The following is a 27078-nucleotide window of genomic DNA, read 5'->3' as shown; positions in this document are numbered from 1 at the left end:
TTCACCTTACAATAGTTTTCTTCCACCTACAGCAGCTCTCCTGCACCTTACAATAGTTCTCAGGTACCGTACAGCAGTTCTCCTTCACCTTACAATATTTCTCTGGTACCGTACAGCAGTTCTGCTTCACCTTACAATAGTTCTCTTGTACCGTACAGCAGTTTTCCTACACCTTACAATAGTTCTCTTGAACGTACAGCAGTCCCCCTTCAACTTACAATAGTTCTCTGGTACCGTACAGCAGTTTTCCTTCATCTTACAATAGTTCTCTTGTACCGTACAGCAGTTCTCCTTCACCTTACAATAGTTCGGGAGTACGAAGCAGGAGTACGGGAGACGTGTGGCGCCGCGGCCAGGGCGACTGACACTGGAACCTGGGGACCACGGTTCGATCCCCGGCTCTGGCGGCAGGTTAGACCAGCACCATGTGACTCTGGGCAATAGCTCGCTTAATCTCCCCGAGGGCCCCCAGCGCCTAGAGACCCTTACGGGTGATTGTGCGCTTTACAAATGTGGACTTTACTTTACTTTACTTACCTTACAATAGTTCTCTGGTACCGTACAGCAGTTTTCCGTCACCATACAATAGTTCTCTTGTACCGTCCAGCAGTTCTCCTTCACCTTACAATAGTTCTCTGGTACTGTACAGCAGTTCTCCTTCACCTTGCAATAGTTCTCTAGTACCGTACAGTGGTTCTCCTTCACCTTACAATAGTTCTCTGGGACCGTACAGCAGTTCTCCTGTACAGTACAACATTTCTCATTCACCTTACAATAGTTCTCTTGTACCGTGCATCAGTTCTCCCGCACCTTACAATAGTTCTCTTGTACCGTGCATCTGTTCTCCCGCACCTTACAATAGTTCTCTGGTACCGTACAGTAGTTCTCCTGCACCTTACAATAGTCCTCTGGTACCGTACAGCAGTTTTCCGTCACCTTACAATAGTTCTCTTGTACCATACAACACTTCTCCTTAACCTTGCAATAGTTCACTAGTACCGTACAGCACTTCTCATTCACCTTACAATAGTACATCAGTTCTCCTTCACCTTACAATAGTTCTCTTCCACCTACAGCAGTTCTCCTGCACCTTACAATAGTTCTCTGGTACCATACAGCAGTTCTCCTTCACCTTACAATAGTTTCTGGTACCGTACAGAAGTTCTCCTTCCCCTTACAATAGTTCTCTGGTACCGTACAGCAGTTCTGCTTCACCTTACAATAGTTCTCTTGTACCGTACAGCAGTTTTCCTACACCTTACAATAGTTCTCTTGAACGTACAGCAGTCCCCCTTCACCTTACAATAGTTCTCTGGTACCGTACAGCAGTTTTCCTTCACCTTACAATAGTTCTCCTGTACCGTAGAGCAGTTCTCCTACACCTTACAATAGTTCTCTGGAACCGTACAGCAGTTTTCTGTCACCTTACAATAGTTCTCCTGTACCTTACAGCAGTACCCCTTCACCTTACAATAGTTCTCTTGTACCGCACAACAGCAGTTCTCTTTCACCTTACAATAGTTCTCTTGTACCGTACAGCAGTTCTCCTTCACCTTACAATAGTTCTCTGGGACCGTACAGCAGTTCTCCTTCACCTTACAATAGTTCTCTGGTACTGTACAGCAGTTCTCCTTCACCTTACAATAGTTCTCTGGGACCGTACAGCAGTTCTCCTGTACAGTACAGCAGTTCTCCTTCACCTCACAATAGTTCTCTTGTACCGTACATCAGTTCTCCCGCACCTTACAATAGTTCTCTGGTACCGTACAGCAGTTCTCCTGCACCTTACAATAGTCCTCTGGTACCGTACAGCAGTTCTCTTTCACCTTACAATAGTTCTCTTGTACCGTACAGCACTTCTCATTCACCTTACAATAGTACATCAGTTCTCCTTCACCTTACAATAGTTCTCTTCCACCTACAGCAGTTCTCCTTCACCTTACAATAGTTCTCTGGTACCGTACAGCAGTTCTCCTTCACCTTACAATAGTTCTCTGGTACCGTACAGAAGTTCTCCTTCCCCTTACAATAGTTCTCTGGTACCGTACAGCAGTTCTCATTCACCTTACATTAGTTCTCTTTTACCGTACAACAGTTCTCCTTCACCTTACAATAATTCTCTTGTACCGTACAGCAGTTCTCATTCACCTTACAATAGTTCTCTCGTACCGTACTGCAGTTCTCTTTCACCTTACAATAGTTCTCTGGTACCGTACAGCAGTTCTCCTTCACCTTACAATAGTTCTCTGGTACCATACAGCAGTTCCCCTTCACCTTACAATAGTTCTCTGGTACCATACAGCAGTTCTCCTTCACCTTACAATAGTTCTCTGGTACCATACAGCAGTTCTCCTTCACCTTACAATAGTTCTCTGGTACCGTACAGCAGTTCTGCCACACCTTACAATAGTTCTCCTGTACCGTACAGCAGTACCCCTTCACCTTACAATAGTTCTCTTGTAGCGCACAGCAGTTCTCCTTCACCTTACAATAGTTCTCTGGTACCGTACAGCAGTTCTGCCACACCTTACAATAGTTCTCCTGTACCGTACAGCAGTACCCCTTCACCTTACAATAGTTCTCTGGTACCATACAGCAGTTCTCATTCACCTTACAATAGTTCTCTGGTACTGTACAGCAGTTCTCCTTCACCTTACAATAGTTCTATTGTACCGTACAGCAGTTCTGCTTCACCTTACAACAGTTCTCTGGTACCGCACAGCAGTTCTCCTTCACCTTACAATAGTTCTCTTGTACAGTACAGCAGTTCTCCTTCACCTTACAATAGTTCTCTTGTACCGTACATCAGTTCTCCCGCACCTTACAATAGTTCTCTGATACCGTACAGCAGTTCTCCTGCACCTTACAATAGTTCTCTGGTACCGTACAGCAGTTCTCTTTCACCTTACAATAGTTCTCTTGTACCGTACAACAGTTCTCCTTCACCTTGCAATAGTTCTCTTGAACGTACAGCAGATCCCCTTCACCTTACAATAGTTCTCTGGTACCGTACAGCAGTTTTCCTTCACCTTACAATAGTTCTCTTGTACCGTACATCAGTTCTCCTTCAACTTACAATAGTTCTCTGGTACCGTACAGCAGTTTTACATCACCTTACAATAGTTCTCTTGTACCGTACAGCAGTTCTCCTTCACCTTACAATAGTTTTCTTCCACCTACAGCAGCTCTCCTGCACCTTACAATAGTTCTCAGGTACCGTACAGCAGTTCTCCTTCACCTTACAATTTTTCTTTGGTACCGTACAGCAGTTCTGCTTCACCTTACAATAGTTCTCTTGTACCGTACAGCAGTTTTCCTACACCTTACAATAGTTCTCTTGAACGTACAGCAGTCCCCCTTCACCTTACAATAGTTCTCTGGTACCGTACAGCAGTTTTCCTTCATCTTACAATAGTTCTCTTGTACCGTACAGCAGTTCTCCTTCACCTTACAATAGTTCGGGAGTACGAAGCAGGAGTACGGGAGAGGTGTGGCGCCGCAGCCAGCGCGACTGATGCTGGAACCTGGGGACCACGGTTCGATCCCCGGCTCCGGCGGCAGGTTAGACCAGCACCATGTGACTCTGGGCAATAGCTCGCTTAATCTCCCCGAGGGCCCCCAGCGCCTAGAGACCCTTACGGGTGATTGTGCGCTTTACAAATGTGGACTTTACTTTACTTTACTTACCTTACAATAGTTCTCTGGTACCGTACAGCAGTTTTCCATCACCTTACAATAGTTCTCTTGTACCGTACAGCAGTTCTCCTTCACCTTACAATAGTTCTCTGGTACTGTACAGCAGTTCTCCTTCACCTTGCAATAGTTCTCTAGTACCGTACAGTGGTTCTCCTTCACCTTACAATAGTTCTCTGGGACCGTACAGCAGTTCTCCTGTACAGTACAACATTTCTCATTCACCTTACAATAGTTCTCTTGTACCATGCATCAGTTCTCCCGCACCTTACAATAGTTCTCTTGTACCGTGCATCAGTTCTCCCGCACCTTACAATAGTTCTTTGGTACCGTACAGTAGTTCTCCTGCACCTTACAATAGTCCTCTGGTACCGTACAGCAGTTTTCCGTCACCTTACAATAGTTCTCTTGTACCATACAACACTTCTCCTTAACCTTGCAATAGTTCACTAGTACCGTACAGCACTTCTCATTCACCTTACAATAGTACATCAGTTCTCCTTCACCTTACAATAGTTCTCTTCCACCTACAGCAGTTCTCCTGCACCTTACAATAGTTCTCTGGTACCATACAGCAGTTCTCCTTCACCTTACAATAGTTTCTGGTACCGTACAGAAGTTCTCCTTCCCCTTACAATAGTTCTCTGGTACCGTACAGCAGTTCTGCTTCACCTTACAATAGTTCTCTTGTACCGTACAGCAGTTTTCCTACACCTTACAATAGTTCTCTTGAACGTACAGCAGTCCCCCTTCCCCTTACAATAGTTCTCTGGTACCGTACAGCAGTTTTCCTTCACCTTACAATAGTTCTCTTGTACCGTAGAGAAGTTCTCCTACACCTTACAATAGTTCTCTGGAACCGTACAGCAGTTTTCTGTCACCTTACAATAGTTCTCCTGTACCGTACAGCAGTACCCCTTCACCTTACAATAGTTCTCTTGTACCGCACAACAGCAGTTCTCTTTCACCTTACAATAGTTCTCTTGTACCGTACAGCAGTTCTCCTTCACCTTACAATAGTTCTCTGGGACCGTACAGCAGTTCTCCTTCACCTTACAATAGTTCTCTGGTACTGTACAGCAGTTCTCCTTCACCTTACAATAGTTTTCTGGGACCGTACAGCAGTTCTCCTGTACAGTACAGCAGTTCTCCTTCACCTTACAATAGTTCTCTTGTACCGTACATCAGTTCTCCCGCACCTTACAATAGTTCTCTGGTACCGTACAGCAGTTCTCCCGCACCTTACAATAGTTCTCTGGTACCGTACAGCAGTTCTCCTGCACCTTACAATAGTCCTCTGGTACCGTACAGCAGTTCTCTTTCACCTTACAATTGTTCTCTTGTACCGTACAGCACTTCTCATTCACCTTACAATAGTATATCAGTTCTCCTTCACCTTACAATAGTTCTCTTCCACCTACAGCAGTTCTCCTTCACCTTACAATAGTTCTCTGGTACCGTACAGCAGTTCTCCTTCACCTTACAAGTTCTCTGGTACCGTACAGAAGTTCTCCTTCCCCTTACAATAGTTCTCTGGTACCGTACAGCAGTTCTCATTCACCTTACATTAGTTCTCTTTTACCGTACAACAGTTCTCCTTCACCTTACAATAATTCTCTTGTACCGTACAGCAGTTCTCATTCACCTTACAATAGTTCTCTCGTACCGTACTGCAGTTCTCCTTCACCGTACAATAGTTCCCTTGTACCGTACAACAGTTCTCCTTCACCTTGCAATAGTTCTCTGGTACCGTACAGCACTTCTCCTTCTCCTTACAATAGTACATCAGTTCTCCTTCACTTTACAATAGTTCTATTCCACCGTACAGCAGTTCTCCTTCACCTTACAATAGTTCTATTGTACCATACAGCAGTTCCCCTTCACCTTACAATAGTTCACTGGTACCGTACAGCAGTTCTCCTTCACCTTACAATAGTTCTCTGGTACCATACAGCAGTTCTCCTTCACCTTACAATAGTTCTCTGGTACCATACAGCAGTTCTCCTTCACCTTACAATAGTTCTATTGTACCATACAGCAGTTCCCCTTCACCTTACAATAGTTCTCTGGGACCGTACAGCATTTCTCCTTCACCTTGCAATAGTTCTCTGGGACCGTACAGCAGTTCTCCTTCACCTTACAATAGTTCTCTGGTACCGTACACCAGTTCTCCTTCACCTTACAATAGTTCTCTGGTACCGTACAGCAGTTCTCCTTCACCTTACAATAGTTCTCTGGTACCGTACACCAGTACTCCTTCACCTTACAATAGTTGTCTGATACCGTACAGCAGTTCTCCTTCACCTTACAATAGTTCTCTGGTACCGTACACCAGTACTCCTTCACCTTACAATAGTTCTCTGGTACCGTACAGCAGTTCTCCTTCACCTTACAATAGTTATCTGGTACCGTACACCAGTACTCCTTCACCTTACAATAGTTCTCTGATACCGTACAGCAGTTCTCCTTCACCTTACAATAGTTCTCTGGTACCGTACACCAGTACTCCTTCACCTTACAATAGTTCTCTGGTACCGTACAGCAGTTCTCCCGCACCTTACAACAATTCATTCTAATAGACTCGAGCTCTTATGCAGCACCCTACACCAGTTCAGCTGCACCCACCATGAGTTCACATGCACCCACCATGAGTCCACATACACCCACCATGAGTTCACTTGCACCCACCATGAGTTCACCTGCTTCCACCATGAGTTCACATGCACCCACAATGAGTTCACCTGCTTCCACCTTGAGTTCACATGCACCCACAATGAGTACACTTGCACCCACCATGAGTCCACATGCACCAACCATGAGTTCACATGCACCCACCATGAGTCCACATGCACCCACCATGAGTTCACATGCACCCACCATGAGTTCACATGCACCCACAATGAGTTCACATGCACCCACTTTGAGTTCACATGCACCCCCCATGAGCCCACATGCACCCACCATGAGTCCACATGCACCCACCATGAGTTCACATGCACCCACCATGAGTTCACATGCACTCACCATCAGTCCACATACACCCACCATGAGTTCACTTGCACCCACCATGAGTTCACATGCACCCACCATGAGTTCACATGCACCCACAATGAGCCCACATGCACCCACCATGAGTCCACATGCACCCACCATGAGTTCACATGCACCCACCATGAGTTCACATGCACTCACCATCAGTCCACATACACCCACCATGAGTTCACTTGCACCCACCATGAGTTCACATGCACCCACCATGAGTTCACTTGCACCCACCATGAGTTCACCTGCACCCACCATGAGTTCACATGCACCCACAATGAGTTCACATGCACCAACCATGAGTTCACATGCACCCACAATGAGTCCACATGCACCCACCTTGAGTTCACATGCACCCATCATGAGTTCACTTGCAACCACCATGAGTTCACTTGCACCCACCATGAGTCCACATGCACCCACCATAAGTTCACTTGCACCCACCATGAGTTCACATGCACCCACAATGAGCCCACATGCACTCACCATGAGTCCACATGCACCCACCATGAGTTCACTTGCACCCACCATGAGTTCACATGCACCCACAATGAGCCCACATGCACTCACCATGAGTCCACATGCACCCACCATGAGTTCACTTGCACCCACCATGAGTTCACATGCACCCACAATGATCCCACATGCACTCACCATCAGTCCACATGCACCCACCATGAGTTCACTTGCACCCACCATGAGTTCACATGCACCCACAATGAGCCCACATGCACTCACCATCAGTCCACATGCACCCACCATGAGTTCACTTGCACCCACCATGAGTTCACCTGCACCCACCATGAGTTCACATGCACCCACAATGAGTTCACATGCACCAACCATGAGTTCACATGCACCCACAATGAGTCCGCATGCACCCACCTTGAGTTCACATGCACCCATCATGAGTTCACTTGCAACCACCATGAGTTCACATGCACCAACCATGAGTTCACTTGCACCCACAATGAGTCCACATGCACCCACCTTGAGTTCACATGCACCCATCATGAGTTCACTTGCAACCACCATGAGTTCACATGCACCCACAATGAGTCCGCATGCACCCACCTTGAGTTCACATGCACCCATCATGAGTTCACTTGCAACCACCATGAGTTCACATGCACCAACCATGAGTTCACTTGCACCCACAATGAGTCCACATGCACCCACCATGAGTTCACTTGCACCCACCATGAGTTCACATGCACCCACAATGAGCCCACATGCACTCACCATCAGTCCACATGCACCCACCATGAGTTCACTTGCACCCACCATGAGTTCACCTGCACCCACCATGAGTTCACATGCACCCACAATGAGCCCACATGCACTCACCATCAGTCCACATGCACCCACCATGAGTTCACTTGCACCCACCATGAGTTCACATGCACCCACAATGAGCCCACATGCACTCACCATCAGTCCACATGCACCCACCATGAGTTCACTTGCACCCACCATGAGTTCACCTGCACCCACCATGAGTTCACATGCACCCACAATGAGTTCACATGCACCAACCATGAGTTCACATGCACCCACAATGAGTCCGCATGCACCCACCTTGAGTTCACATGCACCCATCATGAGTTCACTTGCAACCACCATGAGTTCACATGCACCAACCATGAGTTCACTTTCACCCACAATGAGTCCACATGCACCCACAATGAGTCCACATGCACCCACCTTGAGTTCACATGCACCCATCATGAGTTCACTTGCAACCACCATGAGTCCACATGCACCAACCATGAGTTCACATGCACCCACAATGAGCCCACATGCACTCACCATCAGTCCACATGCACCCACCATGAGTTCACTTGCACCCACCATGAGTTCACATGCACCCACAATGAGCCCACATGCACTCACCATCAGTCCACATGCACCCACCATGAGTTCACTTGCACCCACCATGAGTTCACCTGCACCCACCATGAGTTCACATGCACCCACAATGAGTTCACATGCACCAACCATGAGTTCACATGCACCCACAATGAGTCCGCATGCACCCACCTTGAGTTCACATGCACCCATCATGAGTTCACTTGCAACCACCATGAGTTCACATGCACCAACCATGAGTTCACATGCACCCACAATGAGTCCACATGCACCCACCTTGAGTTCACATGCACCCATCATGAGTTCACTTGCAACCACCATGAGTCCACATGCACCAACCATGAGTTCACATGCACCCACAATGAGTCCACATGCACCCACCTTGAGTTCACATGCACCCATCATGAGTTCACTTGCGTTCACATGCACCCACCATGAGTCCACATGCACCCACCATGAGTTCACTTCCCACCATGAGTTCACTTGCACTCACCATGAGTTCACATGCACCCATCATGAGTTCACATGCACCCATCATGAGTTCACATGCACTCACCATGAGTCCACATGCACCCACCATGAGTTCACTTGCACCCACCATGAGTTCACTTGCAACCACCATGAGTTCACTTGCACCCACCATGAGTCCACATGCACCCACCATGAGTTCACTTGCACCCACCATGAGTTCACTTGCAACCACCATGAGTTCACTTGCACTCACCATGAGTTCACATGCAACCACCATGAGTTCACTTGCACTCACCATGAGTTCACATGCACCCATCATGAGTTCACATGCACTCACCATGAGTCCACATGCACCCACCATGAGTTCACTTGCACCCACCATAAGTTCACTTGCACCAACCATGAGTTCACATGCACCCACCATGAGTTCACTTGCACCTACCATGAGTTCACAGGCACCCACAATGAGCCCACATGCACCCACCATGAGTTCACTTGCACCCACCATGAGTCCACATGCACCCACCATGAGTTCACTTGCACCCACCATGAGTTCACTTGCAACCACCATGAGTTCACTTGCACTCACCATGAGTTCACATGCAACCACCATGAGTTCACTTGCACTCACCATGAGTTCACATGCACCCATCATGAGTTCACATGCACTCACCATGAGTCCACATGCACCCACCATGAGTTCACTTGCACCCACCATGAGTTCACTTGCACCCACCATGAGTTCACTTGCACCAACCATGAGTTCACATGCACCCACCATGAGTTCACTTGCACCCACCATGAGCCCACATGCACTCACCATGAGTCCACATACACTCACCATGAGTCCACATGCACTCACCAAGAACCCACATGCACTCACCATGAGTTCACATGCACCCACCATGAGTTCACATGCACCCACAATGAGCCCACATGCACTCACCATGAGTCCACATGCACTCACCATGAGTCCACATGCACTCACCAAGAACCCACATGCACTCACCATGAGTTCACATGCACCCACCATGAGTTCACATGCACCCACAATGAGCCCACATGCACTCACCATGAGTCCACATGCACTCACCATGAGTCCACATGCACTCACCATGAGTCCACATGCACTCACCATGAGTCCACATGCACCCACAATGAGCCCATTTGCAACCTTAATAAGTCTCTTGCACACACTCTGAGTTCCCTTGCACCCTCACTGAGTCTCCACTCTCACAAGGAACATGGCTGAAATGACCTCTGACGTTCTTGCTGTTGTCTCTCTCCAAGTGGACAGGAAGGGGTATCTCATTGAGTATGGCTGAAGGGACCTCTGACGTACTTGCTCTTTTATTCTTTTGTTTTATTTTGAAGGTTTTATATAGCGCGAACAAGACCTTTGCGGGTATCAGAGCGCTTTACAGGGCAGATGTAAGAAACAGAATCAAGCATGGAAAAATATAGGTGAGACTAATACAAACTAGCATCTAATACAGACAACCAATTATATTACAAGGTGTATACATAGTTCATGTAAATTTAGTCATGAGAATAGATTTCACGTATTTTTTGAAAGATAGAGTAGAGAGATTCTGTCTAGTTTCTGGGGGCAGAGCATTCCAAATCCTGGGAGCCACCCCTGAGAAGGTCCGGTTGTATTTTTTCGTCTCGGCAAATCGTTGAGGTTTCAGTAGAAGATTACTGGAGCTCCTGGAGGATCTGTTACCACAAGAAAGCACCGTTTGCTGTGCGAGATAACTCGGAGTGTTGTGATGTATTGCCTTGTGCGTCAAACATGCGATTTGTAGTTGAATTCTGGCCTTGAAAGGTTGAGGGCTCTACGGTCAGGGGAGATGTGACAGTTTCTTTTGGAGCCTGAGATGAGTCTAGCAGCTGCGTTGATTGACGCTCTTAGAGGCGCCGTTGCCGATCTGGGAAGACCGCAAAGAGAGACCCTCCCATATTCCACTCTTGGGATTACTAGTGCTTGAACTGCCAGTTTGAAGTCATTTGTGGGAAGGAAGGGTTTCAGTCTTCTCAAGGGCCCCGATTCACAGAACTAACTTAAGACAAAATCCTAAACTTACTACTTTTGGTATTCACAGAATTAAGGATTTTGTCTTAAGTTTGTCTTAAGACAGACTTAAGAGAGACTTAAGACAAAATCCTAACTTAAGTCTGTCTTAAGTCTGTCTTAAGACAAACTTAAGACAAAATCCTAACTTCTGTGAATACCAAAAGTAGTAAGTTTAGGATTTTGTCTTAAGTTAGTTCTGTGAATCGGGCCCACAGTGTTCATCTGTTGTCTCTCTCCAGGTGGATGGGAAGGGGTATCTCAATGAATGGGGCTGAATCAAACTCTAAAGCTCTCCCTGTTGTCTCTCTCCAGGTGAACGGGAAGGGGCTGTCCCAGGAGCAGACGCTGGAGGCGCTGAGGGCTGGCAAGGACCCCCTGCTGATCCAGGTGCTTCGACGCAGCCCGCGGATGAAGGGTGTCACCGGGGGCAGCGGATCCCTCCACAACATGCACTTTGTCGACAGCGGCACCCAAACCGACATCACGTTTGACCACATCATGGCACTGGGCAAGCTGCGTCCACCCTCTCCGCCAGTGGTCACCTTGGAGCCCTACGTCCTGTCTGAGCTGTGAGTATCTCTCTGCTCCTAACCCCTGCTGGACGACCCTGAAAGTAGCAATGATACTGAGATCTGCACGCATGTTGGGTCAGTGGCGTTTGTACACCCCAAGATGTCACCCATTGCCCCTTCGGGCAGGAGCCACTAACTCTTGTTTGACTCAGGGTCGGATGATGATCTGAGTCGACAGGGTTAGTCCATCACTAACGTGACAGATATCCCTTCCACCAAATTACAATTCCACGATATCCTATGGAGCTTGTAATCCGGCGCACGGAACATCCCTCACGTTTGTGACGGAGTATCCCGTCCGCCAAGTTCGTAATCAGGCCCTCAGGCACTAGTTTGACAAGGTGCCTGTCTAGATACTGAGGGCCTCATTTATGAGAAATGACGCATCGCTGCGTGAAAGCAGCGATGCATCACTTCTCAGTGCGCACTCCTTGCGACATACCTGATGCATCATATTTAATGTATGACGCATCATGTCGCAAGGAGTTACAGATACGTCAGTATTTCTGACGTATCTGTAAGCGCAAAAGTGACGCATTGCTGGAGTGTGTCACAAAAGTGACGCAACTCCAGCAATGCGTCCTTTCACATTGGGCAAGCCCCATGTGAATGGGCCTGCGTCAGTCTTACGCCTGCTGTGAGGCAGGCGCAAGATTTTGACTCAACGGCATCCTAGAAGTGACGCAGTGAAATCTCATAGATTTCACTGCGTCACTTCTACGAGGCTTTTTGCGGGGGAACGCCCCCCCTGCATACTTTTTACCTGACGCAGGTATAATGTTGCGCAGGGGTTTACAAAGTGACGCATCTGCTTAGATGCGTCAGTTTGTAAATAGTGCGCAACAGGAGGCATGTTTTACGCCGCCGATACGGCACAAAAAGTGTCGCATCGGATGTGCAAAACTGACGGGGGTACTCACTCAAACATTCATCACTCACTTGTCCATCTAATCGTCCACAGAGCTGATTTGGGATTGGTTCCATTGCTGCTTCATTGGCATTTGCACAAGACCATTGCGAATGGAACCAGAAGGGAGGAGGTATGGAAGGGAGGCGGTATGGAAGGGAGGCAGTATGGAAGAGAGGAGGTATGGAAGGGAGGCGGTATGGAAGGGAGGCGGTATGGAAGGGAGGAGGTATGGAAGGGAGGCGGTATGGAAGGGATGCGGTATGGAAGGGAGGAGGTATAGAAGGGAGGCGGTATGGAAGGGAGGCGGTATGGAAGGGAGGAGGTATGGAAGGGAGGCCGTATGGAAGGGAGGCGGTATGGAAGGGAGGTGGTATGGAAGGGAGGAGGTATGGAAGGGAGGCGGTATGGAAGGGAGGAGGTATGGAAGGGAGGAGGCATGGAAGGGAGGCGGTATGGAAGGGAGGAGGTATGGAAGGGAGGAGGCATGGAAGGGAGGCGGTATGGAAGGGAGGCGGTATGGAAGGGAGGAGGTATGGAAGGGAGGTGGTATGGAAGGGAGGAGGTATGGAAGGGAGGCGGTATGGAAGGGAGGAGGTATGGAAGGGAGGAGGCATGGAAGGGAGGCGGTATGGAAGGGAGGAGGTATGGAAGGGAGGAGGTATGGAAGGGAGGAGGTATGGAAGGGAGGCGGTATGGAAGGGAGGCGGTATGGAAGGGAGGCGGTATGGAAGGGAGGCGGTATGGAAGGGAGGCGGTATGGAAGGGAGGCGGTATGGAAGGGAGGAGGTATGGAAGGGAGGTGGTATGGAAGGGAGGAGGTATGGAAGGGAGGAGGCATGGAAGGGAGGCGGTATGGAAGGGAGGAGGTATGGAAGGGAGGAGGTATGGAAGGGAGGAGGTATGGAAGGGAGGCGGTATGGAAGGGAGGCGGTATGGAAGGGAGGCGGTATGGAAGGGAGGCGGTATGGCAGGGAGGAGGTATGGAAGGGAGGAGGTATGGAAGGGAGGCCGTATGGAAGAGAGGAGGTATGGAAGGGAGGAGGTATGGAAGGGAGGCGGTATGGAAGGGAGGCGGTATGGAAGGGAGGCGGTATGGAAGGGAGGCGGTATGGAAGGGAGGCGGTATGGAAGGGAGGAGGTATGGAAGGGAGGCGGTATGGAAGGGAGGCGGTATGGAAGGGAGGTGGTATGGAAGGGAGGGGTATGGAAGGGAGGCGGTATGGAAGGGAGGGGTATGGAAGGGAGGCGGTATGGAAGGGAGGCGGCATGGAAGGGAGGCGGTATGGAAGGGAGGTGGTATGGAAGAGAGGCGGTATGGAAGGGAGGCGGCATGGAAGGGAGGCGGTATGGAAGGGAGGCGGTATGGAAGGGAGGCGGTATGGAAGGGAGGCGGTATGGAAGGGAGGCGGTATGGAAGGGAGGCGGTATGGAAGGGAGGCGGCATGGAAGGGAGGAGGTATGGAAGGGAGGCAGTATGGAAGGAAGGCGGTATGGAAGGGAGGCGGTATGGAAGGGAGGTGGTATGGAAGGGAGGCGGTATGGAAGGGAGGCGGTATGGAAGGGAGGCGGTATGGAAGGGAGGCGGTATGGAAGGGAGGCAGTATGGAAGGGAGGCAGTATGGAAGGAAGACGGTATGGAAGGGAGGCGGTATGGAAGGGAGGAGGTATGGAAGGGAGGCGGCATGGAAGGGAGGCGGTATGGAAGGGAGGTGGCATGGAAGGGAGGTGGTATGGAAGGAAGGAGGTATGGAAGGGAGGAGGTATGGAAGGGAGGAGGTATGGAAGGGAGGGGTATGGAAGGGAGGAGGTATGGAAGGGAGGAGGTATGGAAGGGAGGCAGTATGGAAGGGAGGCGGCATGGAAGGGAGGAGGTATAGAAGGGAGGCGGTATGGAAGGGAGGGGTATGGAAGGGAGGGGTATGGAAGGGAGGGGTATGGAAGGGAGGGGTATGGAAGGGAGGCGGCATGGAAGGGAGGAGGTATAGAAGGGAGGCGGTATGGAAGGGAGGCGGTATGGAAGGGAGGCGGTATGGAAGGGAGGAGGTATGGAAGGGAGGAGGTATGGAAGGGAGGCGGTATGGAAGGGAGGCGGTATGGAAGGGAGGTGGTATGGAAGGGAGGCGGTATGGAAGGGAGGCGGTATGGAAGGGAGGCAGTATAGAAGGGAGGCGGTATGGAAGGGAGGTGGTATGGAAGGGAGGCGGTATGGAAGGGAGGAGGTATGGAAGGGAGGAGGTATGGAAGGGAGGCAGTATAGAAGGGAGGCGGTATGGAAGGGAGGTGGTATGGAAGGGAGGCGGTATGGAAGGGAGGAGGTATGGAAGGGAGGAGGTATGGAAGGGAGGCGGTATGGAAGGGAGGTGGTATGGAAGGGAGGAGGTATGGAAGGGAGGAGGTATGGAAGGGAGGAGGTATGGAAGGGAGGAGGTATGGAAGGGAGGCGGTATGGAAGGGAGGCGGTATGGAAGGGAGAAGGTATGGAAGGGAGGAGGTATGGAAGGGAGGCGGTATGGAAGGGAGGCGGTATGGAAGGGAGGAGGTATGGAAGGGAGGAGGTATGGAAGGGAGGCGGTATGGAAGGGAGGAGGTATGGAAGGGAGGGGTATGGAAGGGAGGCGGTATGGAAGGGAGGCGGTATGGAAGGGAGGCGGTATGGAAGGGAGGCGGTATGGAAGGGAGGCGGTATGGAAGGGAGGGGTATGGAAGGGAGGCGGTATGGAAGGGAGGCGGTATGGAAGGGAGGCAGTATGGAAGGGAGGCGGTATGGAAGGGAGGCGGTATGGAAGGGAGGCGGTATGGAAGGGAGGCAGTATGGAAGGGAGGCGGTATGGAAGGGAGGCAGTATGGAAGGGAGGCAGTATGGAAGGGAGGCGGTATGGAAGGGAGGAGGTATGGAAGGGAGGAGGTATAGAAGGGAGGCGGTATGAAAGGGAGGGGTATGGAAGGGAGGCGGTATGGAAGGGAGGCGGCATGGAAGGGAGGCGGTATGGAAGGGAGGAGGTATGGAAGGGAGGCGGTATGGAAGGGAGGGGTATGGAAGGGAGGCGGTATGGAAGGGAGGCGGTATGGAAGGGAGGCAGTATGGAAGGGAGGCGGTATGGAAGGGAGGCAGTATGGAAGGGAGGCGGTATGGAAGGGAGGAGGTATGGAAGGGAGGAGGTATAGAAGGGAGGCGGTATGGAAGGGAGGCGGTATGGAAGTGAGGCGGTATGGAAGGGAGGCGGTATGGAAGGGAGGAGGTATGGAAGGGAGGCGGTATGGAAGGGAGGAGGTATGGAAGGGAGGCGGCATGGAAGGGAGGAGGTATGGAAGGGAGGCGGTATGGAAGGGAGGAGGTATGGAAGGGAGGCGGTATGGAAGGGAGGCTGTATGGAAGGGAGGCGGTATGGAAGGGAGGCGGTATGGAAGGGAGGAGGTATGGAAGGGAGGCGGTATGGAAGGGAGGCGGTATGGAAGGGAGGCGGTATGGAAGGGAGGTGGTATGGAAGGGAGGCGGTATGGCAGGGAGGAGGTATGGAAGGGAGGCGGTATGGAAGGGAGGAGGTATGGAAGGGAGGCGGTATGGAAGGGAGGAGGTATGGAAGGGAGGAGGTATGGAAGGGAGGCGGTATGGAAGGGAGGCGGTATGGAAGGGAGGCGGTATGGAAGGGAGGCGGTATGGAAGGTAGGCGGTATGGAAGGGAGGCAGTATGGAAGGGAGGCAGTATGGAAGGGAGGCTGAATGGAAGGGAGGCAGTATGGAAGGGAGGAGGTATGGAAGGGAGGCAGTATGGAAGGGAGGCAGTATGGAAGGGAGGCAGTATGGAAGGGAGGCAGTATGGAAGGGAGGCTGAATGGAAGGGAGGCGGTATGGAAGGGAGGAGGTATAGAAGGGAGGCGGTATGGAAGGGAGGAGGTATGGAAGGGAGGAGGTATGGAAGGGAGGAGGTATGGAAGGGAGGCGGTATGGAAGGGAGGCGGTATGGAAGGGAGGCGGTATGGAAGGGAGGGGGTATGGAAGGGAGGAGGTATGGAAGGGAGGAGGTATGGAAGGGAGGCAGTATGGAAGGGAGGCGGTATGGAAGGGAGGCGGTATGGAAGGGAGGCAGTATGGAAGGGAGGCGGTATGGAAGGGAGGCGGTATGGAAGGGAGGCGGTATGGAAGGGAGGCAGTATGGAAGGGAGGCGGTATGGAAGGGAGGCAGTATGGAAGGGAGGCAGTATGGAAGGGAGGCGGTATGGAAGGGAGGCGGTATGGAAGTGAGGCGGTATGGAAGGGAGGCGGTATGGAAGGGAGGCGGTATGGAAGGGAGGCGGTATGGAAGGGAGGCGGTATGGAAGGGAGGCGGTATGGAAGGGAGGCTGTATGGAAGGGAGGCGGTATGGAAGGGAGGCAGTATGGAAGGGAGGCGGTATGGAAGGGAGGAGGTATGGAAGGGAGGAGGTATGGAAGGGAGGCGGTATGGAAGGGAGGCGGTATGGAAGGGAGGCGGTATGGAAGGGAGGCGGTATGGAAGGGAGGCGGTATGGAAGGGAGGCGGTATGGAAGGGAGGCGGTATGGAAGGGAGGCGGTATGGAAGGGAGGCAGTATGGAAGGGAGGCAGTATGGAAGGGAGGCGGTATGGAAGGGAGGCGGTATGGAAGTGAGGCGGTATGGAAGGGAGGCGGTATGGAAGGGAGGCAGTATGGAAGGGAGGCGGTATGGAAGGGAGGCGGTATGGAAGGGAGGCGGTATGGAAGGGAGGCGGAAGGGAAGGGAGGCTGTATGGAAGGGAGGCAGTATGGAAGGGAGGCAGTATGGAAGGGAGGCGGTATGGAAGGGAGGCGGTATGGAAGGGAGGCGGTATGGAAGGGAGGCGGAATGGAAGGGAGGCGGTATGGAAGGGAGGAGGTATGGAAGGGAGGCGGTATGGAAGGGAGGCGGAATGGAAGGGAGGAGGTATGGAAGGGAGGAGGTATGGAAGGGAGGCGGTATGGAAGGGAGGCAGTATGGGAGGCAGCCTTCTAGGCACTGTGATTGGTGCTTTGAGAAATGCGCGTGTCACGCGCGTTGCGTATAGTTTAGCTGCCGCCCCCTTAATGTGGAGTTTCCTGCTGCCCTGTGTGTCAACAGTTCATGTCTTTCAGATGGGTCATGCGTTTGCTGTAATTACTTGTGTGGCCAGCACAAAAGCGGCTGAAAGAAGTGAGTGACTTCAAAGCACAAACAATGCCTGTGAAAGGCTCTTTTTTCCTTAGAATAAAGTCATTAATTTAGCAGCATTGTGCAGCTGCTTTCACCCTGCTTGTCAAATTGCAAAGGGACCTATTGTGTGGGAATATTCATGTCTGCAGGGGAATGTGAACAAAGGGAAAAGAAAAGGATTGGTGCGTAGAGGGTGGAGCTCCGGGGAGTGGGACTGACAGGGCCAGGGACCCCTAAAAGCCCCCGGCAGCAGGCAGGGCTGGAAGGTTAGGGGACAGTGCCCTTCCCTGGTATGAAATACAGCATACAGCTTGAAATGCAAGGCCTGCTGTACGCCAGGGAATAAACACTTCTAAAACAGCAAACATGACCTTCCTTTTGACCAAATTACAATTCCATTATATCCTATGGAGCTTGTAACATCACTCACGTTTGTGACGGAGTATCCCGTCCGCCAAGTTCGTAATCCTGCCCTCAGTCACTAGTTTGACAAGGTGCCTGTCTAAATACTGAGGAGTTTACATTAACATAAACATTTCTAAAACAGCAAACACGGTCTTCCTTTTTGATCAAGGCTGAAGGAGCAGTGAAACTGCTGATAGAGGGCTCCGGGACCCTGCCGACACCCCGCCCTCTCCCCCAGGCGTGTTTATAGGGGTGGGCCTAAAATGCAGCATTCCATGTAAAGTAAGTAACCCTGGGTGCAAGACTACGCTCCGCCCATGGAGTATACGTAGTGTTGCCTACTTTGCATTTTGCATTATGAGGAATTATGCAAAAAGGGTAATTCTGAATGTAGGGTTATTTTCTTAGCTCTGCCTTCTCACGTCCAAAACGGACACAAGGGTGCATTTTGTGCTCAGAAACAGAGCTACATCCCACAGAACATGAGCAGCGAGTGTGAGCAGCCGCTCGCGCTCACTAAATGTGCACTCGGGGTAGGATTACCCTCCAATTTACTCCTGGTATTTAGCTCCGATTTCTTAGCTTAAGAAGCACACTCCTGTCCAAAATTGACACAAAGGTGCATTTTCCAGTATGAAATAGCGCTCAATGTAACACAGCACCGAGAGCGAGCGCGAGCAGCCGCGTGCACTCGCTAAATGCGCTCTTGCGGTAGGATTTTTTCCTCCAAATTACTCTTAATTACGCGAGTGAGAGTAATCCGTCAGTAATGGTAATTCTGCGTGAAAGATTTATGCAGGATTACTGAAATTACTCAGATGACACTACCATAATCGAAATCATGCCCAGGTCTTGATTATTCCAGGTGCGGATGCACACTCGCTGAAACCACGCCCAGTTCTCCAAGACGTAGTCATTTTGGGTCCAGAAACATCGACCACTTAATTTTTCCCAGAGCGGTGGCTACCGCTCGTATAAAGCACTTGAATGCTATAGGACCACTATAGCTCTATTAAAACTGCAAAAAATAAACATAAAATAATTATTTACCCATACTGAGTAATTCTCCCTTGAATTAAAATGTACTTTCATATTGTAGCAAAAAGAGCATTTCCCGGTCTCTTTGTCCCCCTGCTGTCCTAATGTAGGTACTGCCATGCAATTGTTGCTCCATACCGAGGTGCAGTTGTTCTAAAACCAACAAGTTGCTGGTGAGCTACATATAGTTAACCGGCCTCAACTGTGAGCAGCTCTCCAGCCACCTGTGAGTAGCTCTCCAGTCACCTGTGAGAAGCTCTCCAGCCATCTGTGAGTAGCTCTCCAGCCTCACCTGTGAGTAGCTCTGCAGCCACCTGTGAGTAGCTCTCCAGCCACCTGTGAGAAGCTCTCCAGCCTCACCTGTGAGTAGCTCTCCAGCCTCACCTGTGAGTAGCTCTGCAGCCACCTGTGAGTAGCTCTGCAGTCACCTGTGAGTAGCTATGCAGCCACCTGTGAGTAGCTCTGCAGGCACCTGTGAGAGGCTCTCCAGCCATCTGTGAGTAGCTCTGCAGCCTCACCTGTGAGTAGCACTGCAGCCACCTGTGAGTAGCTCTGCAGGCACACGTGAGAGGCTCTCCAGCCATCTGTGAGTAGCTCTGCAGCCAGCTCTACAGCCACCTGTGAGTAGCTCTGCAGCCACCTGTGAGTAGCTCTGCAGCCACCTGTGAGTAGCTCTGCAGCCACCTGTGAGTAGCTCTGCAGCCACCTGTGAGCAGCTCTGCAGCCACCTGTGAGCAGCTCTGCAGCCACCTGTGAGCTGCTCTCCAGCCATCTGTGGGTAGCTCTGCAGCCACCTGTGAGCTGCTCTCCAGTGTACAAATCATCTTACTAAATTAGAAGATTTTGCTTGGCTGAATTCATATATTTTTAGCAAAGCTGAAAAGCGTGTATTTGAGATGAAAATGTGTGTATTTTCAGACCTCATGACTGATGTTTGGAGAAAAATGGTTGAATTTCCAATTGAAGTTCCAATGTAACCATTCCAGCCATTCAGTTGGGCAACAATAAACATATTTTGGCATCAACAGGCTCTTTAGGGCTCACGTGAGCTTTACAAACCCACACGTTATGCTACATTTAAAGTTAATGTTTGAGTGATGAATCATGTGGCGCTGGGAGGTATTAGCGCCTTGGTGCCGGGGGCGATAGTCTTGAAGGACATGGTCAACATGTAGTGTCATCTTGCATGATGGGGTTACTATTACGGTACTAGTAATATTAGTAGTTAGGGAAGGTTCTCATTGAACATGAATACATCTTACTACAGAAAAGGTTGGAGACCCCTGGTCTAAATTGAAGATAGTTTTCTTGTTCCAGCAGGAAGGAATAATCGATGCAGTTTGCCACAGATATACCTGTGGTCAGTCCCTTGCACACACACTCAGGGGCCCGCGGGGGCCCGCACTGGCCCTACTAGTGCTGAAGAGATCTTGTGTCGTGAGACTGTGAAAAGTGTGCAGCAGCCCACATAGCACCGGTCACTACCACTCAAAGAACACGGCACCCTCAGCACGTTCAACTACACACTGCGGCGCAGTGCACCACCACCATCACAGCAGTGCACTACCACCATCACAGCAGTGCACTACCACCATCACAGCAGTGCACCACCACCATCACAGCAGTGCACCGCCACCATCACAGCAGTGCGCTACCACCATCACAACAGTGCACCACCACCATCACAGCAGTGCACCACCACCATCACAGCAGTGCAACACCACCATCACAGCAGTGCAACACCACCATCACAGCAGTGCACCGCCACCATCACAGCAGTGCACCACCACCATCACAGCAGTGCACCGCCACCATCACAGCAGTGCACCGCCACCATCACAGCAGTGCACCACCACCATCACAGCAGTGCACCACCACTATCACAGCAGTGCACCGCCACCATCACAGCAGTGCGCTACTACCATCACAACAGTGCACCACCACCATCACAGCAGTGCACCACCACCATCACAGCAGTGCAACACCACCATCACAGCAGTGCAACACCACCATCACAGCAGTGCACCGCCACCATCACAGCAGTGCACCACCACCATCACAGCAGTGCACCGCCACCATCACAGCAGTGCACCGCCACCATCACAGCAGTGCACCACCACCATCACAGCAGTGCACCACCACCATCACAGCAGTGCACCGCCACCATCACAGCAGTGCGCTACCACCATCACAACAGTGCACCACCACCATCACAGCAGTGCACCACCACCATCACAGCAGTGCAACACCACCATCACAGCAGTGCAACACCACCATCACAGCAGTGCACCGCCACCATCACAGCAGTGCACCACCACCATCACAGCAGTGCACCGCCACCATCACAGCAGTGCACCGCCACCATCACAGCAGTGCACCACCACCATCACAGCAGTGCACCACCACCATCACAGCAGTGCACCGCCACCATCACAGCAGTGCGCTACCACCATCACAACAGTGCACCACCACCATCACAGCAGTGCACCACCACCATCACAGCAGTGCAACACCACCATCAGAGCAGTGTGCTACCACCATCACAACAGTGCACCACCACCATCACAGCAGTGCACCGCCACCATCACCGCAGCACACCGTCACCATCACAGCAGTGCACCACCACCATCACAGCAGTGCACCGCCACCATCACAGCAGTGCACCACCACCATCACAGCAGTGCACCGCCACCATCACAGCAGTGCACCGCCACCATCACAGCAATGCACCACCAGCTGCAACAAACTGCCAAATCACCCACTGTGTAGTGCACCCCCACCAATGGCTGCTGCATCACTACACACAGCAAATGCAGCTCTACCACCGAACCGTGCACCACCCTCTCAGGACAGTGAACTCCCCCTTCAGCACAAACCACTGTCACCAAAGGAGCAGTGTATCACAGTCTGTGGCAGTGCACCGCACACCCAGGACACCACCCACCATTCGACACAGCAACACACCTGCCACCCCACTGCTTGGTTGCCCCAGTTTTGAAGCAGGAGCTCGGTTAATGCAGTTGAAAAGCACAGTCGCTATTTTTTTGGCACAACTCCCTCAAGTACAAACTCAGCGGCATATTTACAAGCCCCTTGCACCGGCGGCGCTAAGCACCAAATCATATTTATGAGTCCACTTTGCGTGGCTTGGAATGGCCTCATAGATATGAGGTAAGGCAACGCCGCGCAAATAACTATAGTGCCTTACCCTGCGCTTGGGAGGCGTTCCATGGGCAGCGCGGCGGGGGTTCCCACGCAACACCCATGGATTTTGATGCCTCCCCGGATTTAGAAGACCGTGTATATCTGGGGCACCCCAGCACCGTACGCCTTCAGAGCTGAGGTGTAACGAGGAGAAATAACGTACTTTCTCCTAATTTCTTCCTCTTTCTATGCGTGCTGTATTGTGCAGCGCACAGAGAAAGAGGAAAAAGCCTCCCAGGAGTGCTTTGTGCAGGAAGTTGTCTCTTCCTGCACAAAAACAACCCTGAATGAAACGCAGACATCCTTGCCACATGGTGCAAGGGTGCCTGCGTTGGTGCTAGGCTGCTGAAACGGTGCCAGCGCAGAGGGCAAGGACAGGAGTGTGCTGTATGCCCTAGACATGGCTCATTCTTGCCCTGTCACTTTGACGCAGAGCAGCGCAGCAAGTTGGCTAGCTGCGCTGCCTATCGCCAAATCCCGATAAACACGCCCCCCAGTGTGTGCCACATTAAACTTTTGTAGAATCCTAAAGCATACCATGGACTTTTCATGGGAATTGTATGTTTTTGTTGAGATATACATGTCCAAGGGCGGCCATCACAAACATTGATGGACACTTCTTTCAAACCAATGAAGGCTTCACCAGCTACAGCCCCGCAGGGGGTCACCGTCACAATCACAGCCTTCTTCAGCGTCATTTACAACGCGCTCATAAATCTTTAACAGAACACGTGTGTTAGACCTGGCACCTTGGCGTGAGTTTCCCTTCCACTTTTTGCTGTTGTGCCTCAAATGTTTTGCTGGTGTCTGCTACTCAGGGCACTGCGCCACGGCCAACCCGTGCCGCAGTGCAAGTGCTCCCTACTGTAAAGTGTACATATGATTGATGTCCATGATTGGTTCATTGGATTCACTGTTAGTCCCTAGTAAAGTGCACCAGGAGTGCCAGGGCTTGTGAATGCCAATACTGCTAGTGGGCCTGCAGCGCTGGTTGCGCCACCCACAGAAGCAGCCTTAAAATGTGTCTAGGGTCTGCCATTGCAGAACCTGCGTGCAGTCTGGTACTGTCACCCTGGCTGGGCAAGTGCACACACTCGCCAGCCCCTAAACCTTCCCTTAACCTTCATATTAGTCACCCCTATGGTAGGCCAGAGGGCGGGGTGCATTGTAAGTGTAAGGTAGAACATGCCCTGATGTGTGTGGCATGTTCTAATAGTGAATTACTGCCAAAGTCGTTTTTCACTATTGTAAGGCTACCTGTTCCCTTCTAGGCCAGATGGGCTGCTGGAATTATTACACTCTATAATCCCAGCAGGCTCAGGGAACATGGTAGAAATTCATGTTTAGTATGCCTGAACTCAGAATAATAAAATACTTCTTTTAGTAAAGTTTATTTTAATATCCTGTGTTTGCAAATGCTACTTTTAGAAAGTTGAAAAGGATAACGTAGCAGCGTTTGCACTCAGTGAACTATTTCAATTAATTTTGACAGTTTATTCTGTGCGTGATGACTTAACAGTTGCGTGCAACAGTCTAAGGGGTTCTGCTAGGGCCCTAAATTAATTAATATCAGTGAAGTTCCTGGAGTTAGTCCAGGCTTACTGTTGCACTGCTATGATCACTCAAAACGAGTGTAATTCCAAAATTTCAAAAAAGTTTCCAAACTGTTTCATATAAATTCATTACTAGTACACATTGTATTCATGCATAAGTTCACAATTTAACTCATTTTCATTTTATTCCATTAGTAGTTTCAAACGTATATTTACAAGAGAGAACCATATGTAACGTTGTTGCGAATTCACAAACATCTACATATAACCAACAAATTGATTATGCGCATCCCAATGCATTTCGGGCAGATACCACTGCCCTTCTTCAGGGGAATCTGTGAAATGATATAGCGTAATGTAAGTATCTGTAGGCGGCAGTATATACAAGGAGACATCAAAATCAATTTTCTGTACCAAAGTGACTGAACCAATGTGTCAAGCATAAACAAACGTAATGTGGTTTGACACGTGCCTTATGTAGATAGTAATTTCATCAATGCGAGAGCTTAGTGACTGTCATCAATAATGATTTCAATAATATTTCATGCTTCGAGTGACTGAACATTAGTGACATATGAATATAGACTTTACAACACGATGTTAAGCGTCAGTGTTAAGCAATTGTAATAGCCCAAAGTGAGCATGCAAACGGTGTGCCTTGAACGCTTATATTAAACCTTACTTCAGTGCGCTAATTCGGGGTCCGGATATCGGTAGATATCCTTCTGTGATTCCAGCTCTAATGAAGAAAGAAACCCGACGAGTATTATCTAATTGCCTTAAGATGGGTTCACGTGATACAAAACAAACAAGCCAGCCAGCGCATTTACCGTTAAGATGAAAGTTCTCGATCCTCTGTAAACAAAACAAACATGACGGATCTGTTAGTTACCGTGTGCTACTGGAACAGTGCTCGACATATGCCGTATACCATTGTGAAGCTTACCGTTAATGTTAACCGCGGGTGCTCATCAGTGTGAACGCCAGAGCCGGTATAGTACAAAATACTGACAGGAAGTGCCTATTTGAGTAGTGTATCATAGAGATAGATGACGGACAATAGTGACGCCATGTTGGGAGAATGAATGAAACTGCGATGTTTAACATGTAAATTGTGCGAAGTATAGGAGCCCGATAATACACATTATTTTGATCAATGTCCACCTCGTTAAACTAAGCCCTACGAATAATATCTGCCACTCAAGCGTGTGCACAATCTACTTCACTAAGTTGGATACTGGGCTATCTGTCATGCGCAGGTAAACACTAAAGACAGACTATTGAAAATTAAACGAAGCATCATATTACTATTGAAAAAACGAAAACAGAAAAAAATACGAGAAAAATTGGTCAGCCATTTCAGTAGTACAGAGTCTAAAGGAATAAATAAGGTAAAGAAGTCACAGCAGAAAACACGAAATTACTGGTATACCTCTAAACAATGTTAGTGTGTCAACATGAATCTACAAGGATTGACATTTCAGGAAAAATACATACAAGCCACTTTCTGATTAAATATGTAAGAAACTGCCACTGTTGGTGTGCACAGTCTGAATATTGGAATACAATAGCATGTACTTATGGTTACATAAAACACGACAATTCAAACTTGTCATTAAGCCCTGTCGGTGTCAGTGTTTGTAAAAACCATATCCAGTGTGTTTCGCGTTGCGACAATAATTTCGCTCTGTCATGCTCTGGACTAGATTCAATAGTTTGAAGGACCCCGAATCTAAGTTGAGATATGTTGTGTTTAGCTGTAACCCAATGCATAGCCAGAGGAGAAGTGATGTTCTGAGTACGTATGCGGCTTTTGTGCTCAGTGATTCTTATTCGCACACTTCGTTCTGTTTTGCCAACATAATATAAGTCGCACGGACATTTGATATAGTACACTACGAAGTCACTATTGCAGTTTGTTGTATGTGAAAACGTAATGGTTTTGCCCGATCTTGGGTGGTTCATAGACTTACCAGTCACTGCATTATTACAATTAGAACAATTGTAACATTTATTGAACCCTCTGTGCGCAACTTTAATTTGAGGTTGTTTTTTATTCAAAATCTCCTTCAGATTACTTGCCCTTTTATACGCAAATAATGGAGGAGTATCGAATAATCCAGCAAAATCAGGTTCCGATTGCATCAAACTCCATCGATTGAGAATAATCGTTTTGACTTGTCGTGATTGGGTTGAGTATGTGGATACAAAAACTTCTCTAGATGAAGTTTTTATCATTCGTTGCTTTTCAAGAAGTGACTCCCGGGTCACTGTTGCTATTCTGTCAGTGGCTTGTGCTAAAACAGGATCAGGGTAACCTCTCTGCCTGTATTTGCTTTTGGCGACTTCAACCATCTGCAAGCCCTCACTATTTTCTGAGTGGATCCTTTTGATTCGGAGAAACTGAGAATACGGCAGATGTTTTTTCAAAGGCCAAGGGTGAAAGCTATGGTACTGTAGAGCATTATTCCTGTCAGTAGGTTTAGTATAAACAGAAGTGATTACCTTGGAGTCTGATAGTTCAACCAATACATCTAGGAATGCTATTCGTTCATTGGAAATATGGTGGGTGAACTGGATACGAGGGTTGATGCTGTTGAGGTGCAAAATATTTTGTTCCAACTCATTTTTGGTGCCTTGCCACATGATGAAGATGTCATCAATATAGCGCTTATAAATAAGCAAATTGGTGTTCCACTGTGGTCGAGAGAGTATATTCTCCAACCGGAAAAAACTTCATCAGAGGAAAGTGTAGCATCAGATAGCGACACCCGCATGACACGTCCACCACCCAAAGTAGGACCTAACGTAACTAAGGATCCTCCGACAATCTCAACTACAGCCCAACCGGCTTTTTTGTCGAAAAGCCCAGCCTCAAAAGAACCACCACAAGGGCCAAACATCAAACAAGGAGAGGCGGTAGGTTCAGGAAAGCCCACCAGAAAAAAGAATCGTTAGTAGTAAACATCTCGTCTAAACCACTTACACCACTCCAAATACAGGTGTTAGAAAAAGGCTGTTCATTTGTACCCACAAATCAAGCGAAGAGTTTGGAGGCACAGATAGATGTGTTTAAATT

General features: G+C 49.5%; 1 protein-coding gene across 1 annotated transcript in view; it reads left to right on the top strand.

Moving 5' to 3' along the window:
* Nucleotides 1-27078, top strand: part of PDZD4 (PDZ domain containing 4) — a 425221-nt gene that overhangs the window by 316694 nt on the left and 81449 nt on the right. The window contains exon 2 of the mRNA XM_078664117.1: nt 11465-11721. Within this exon, the coding sequence (XP_078520243.1) occupies nt 11465-11721 (257 nt within the window). The remainder of the gene's footprint in view (nt 1-11464; nt 11722-27078) is intronic.

The sequence above is a fragment of the Lissotriton helveticus genome, chromosome 10 (assembly GCF_964261635.1).
Source record: "Lissotriton helveticus chromosome 10, aLisHel1.1, whole genome shotgun sequence".
Taxonomy (NCBI): Eukaryota; Metazoa; Chordata; class Amphibia; order Caudata; family Salamandridae; genus Lissotriton; species Lissotriton helveticus.
Note: the sequence above shows the minus strand (reverse complement) of the source record. Positions and strands in the feature narration are given on the sequence as shown.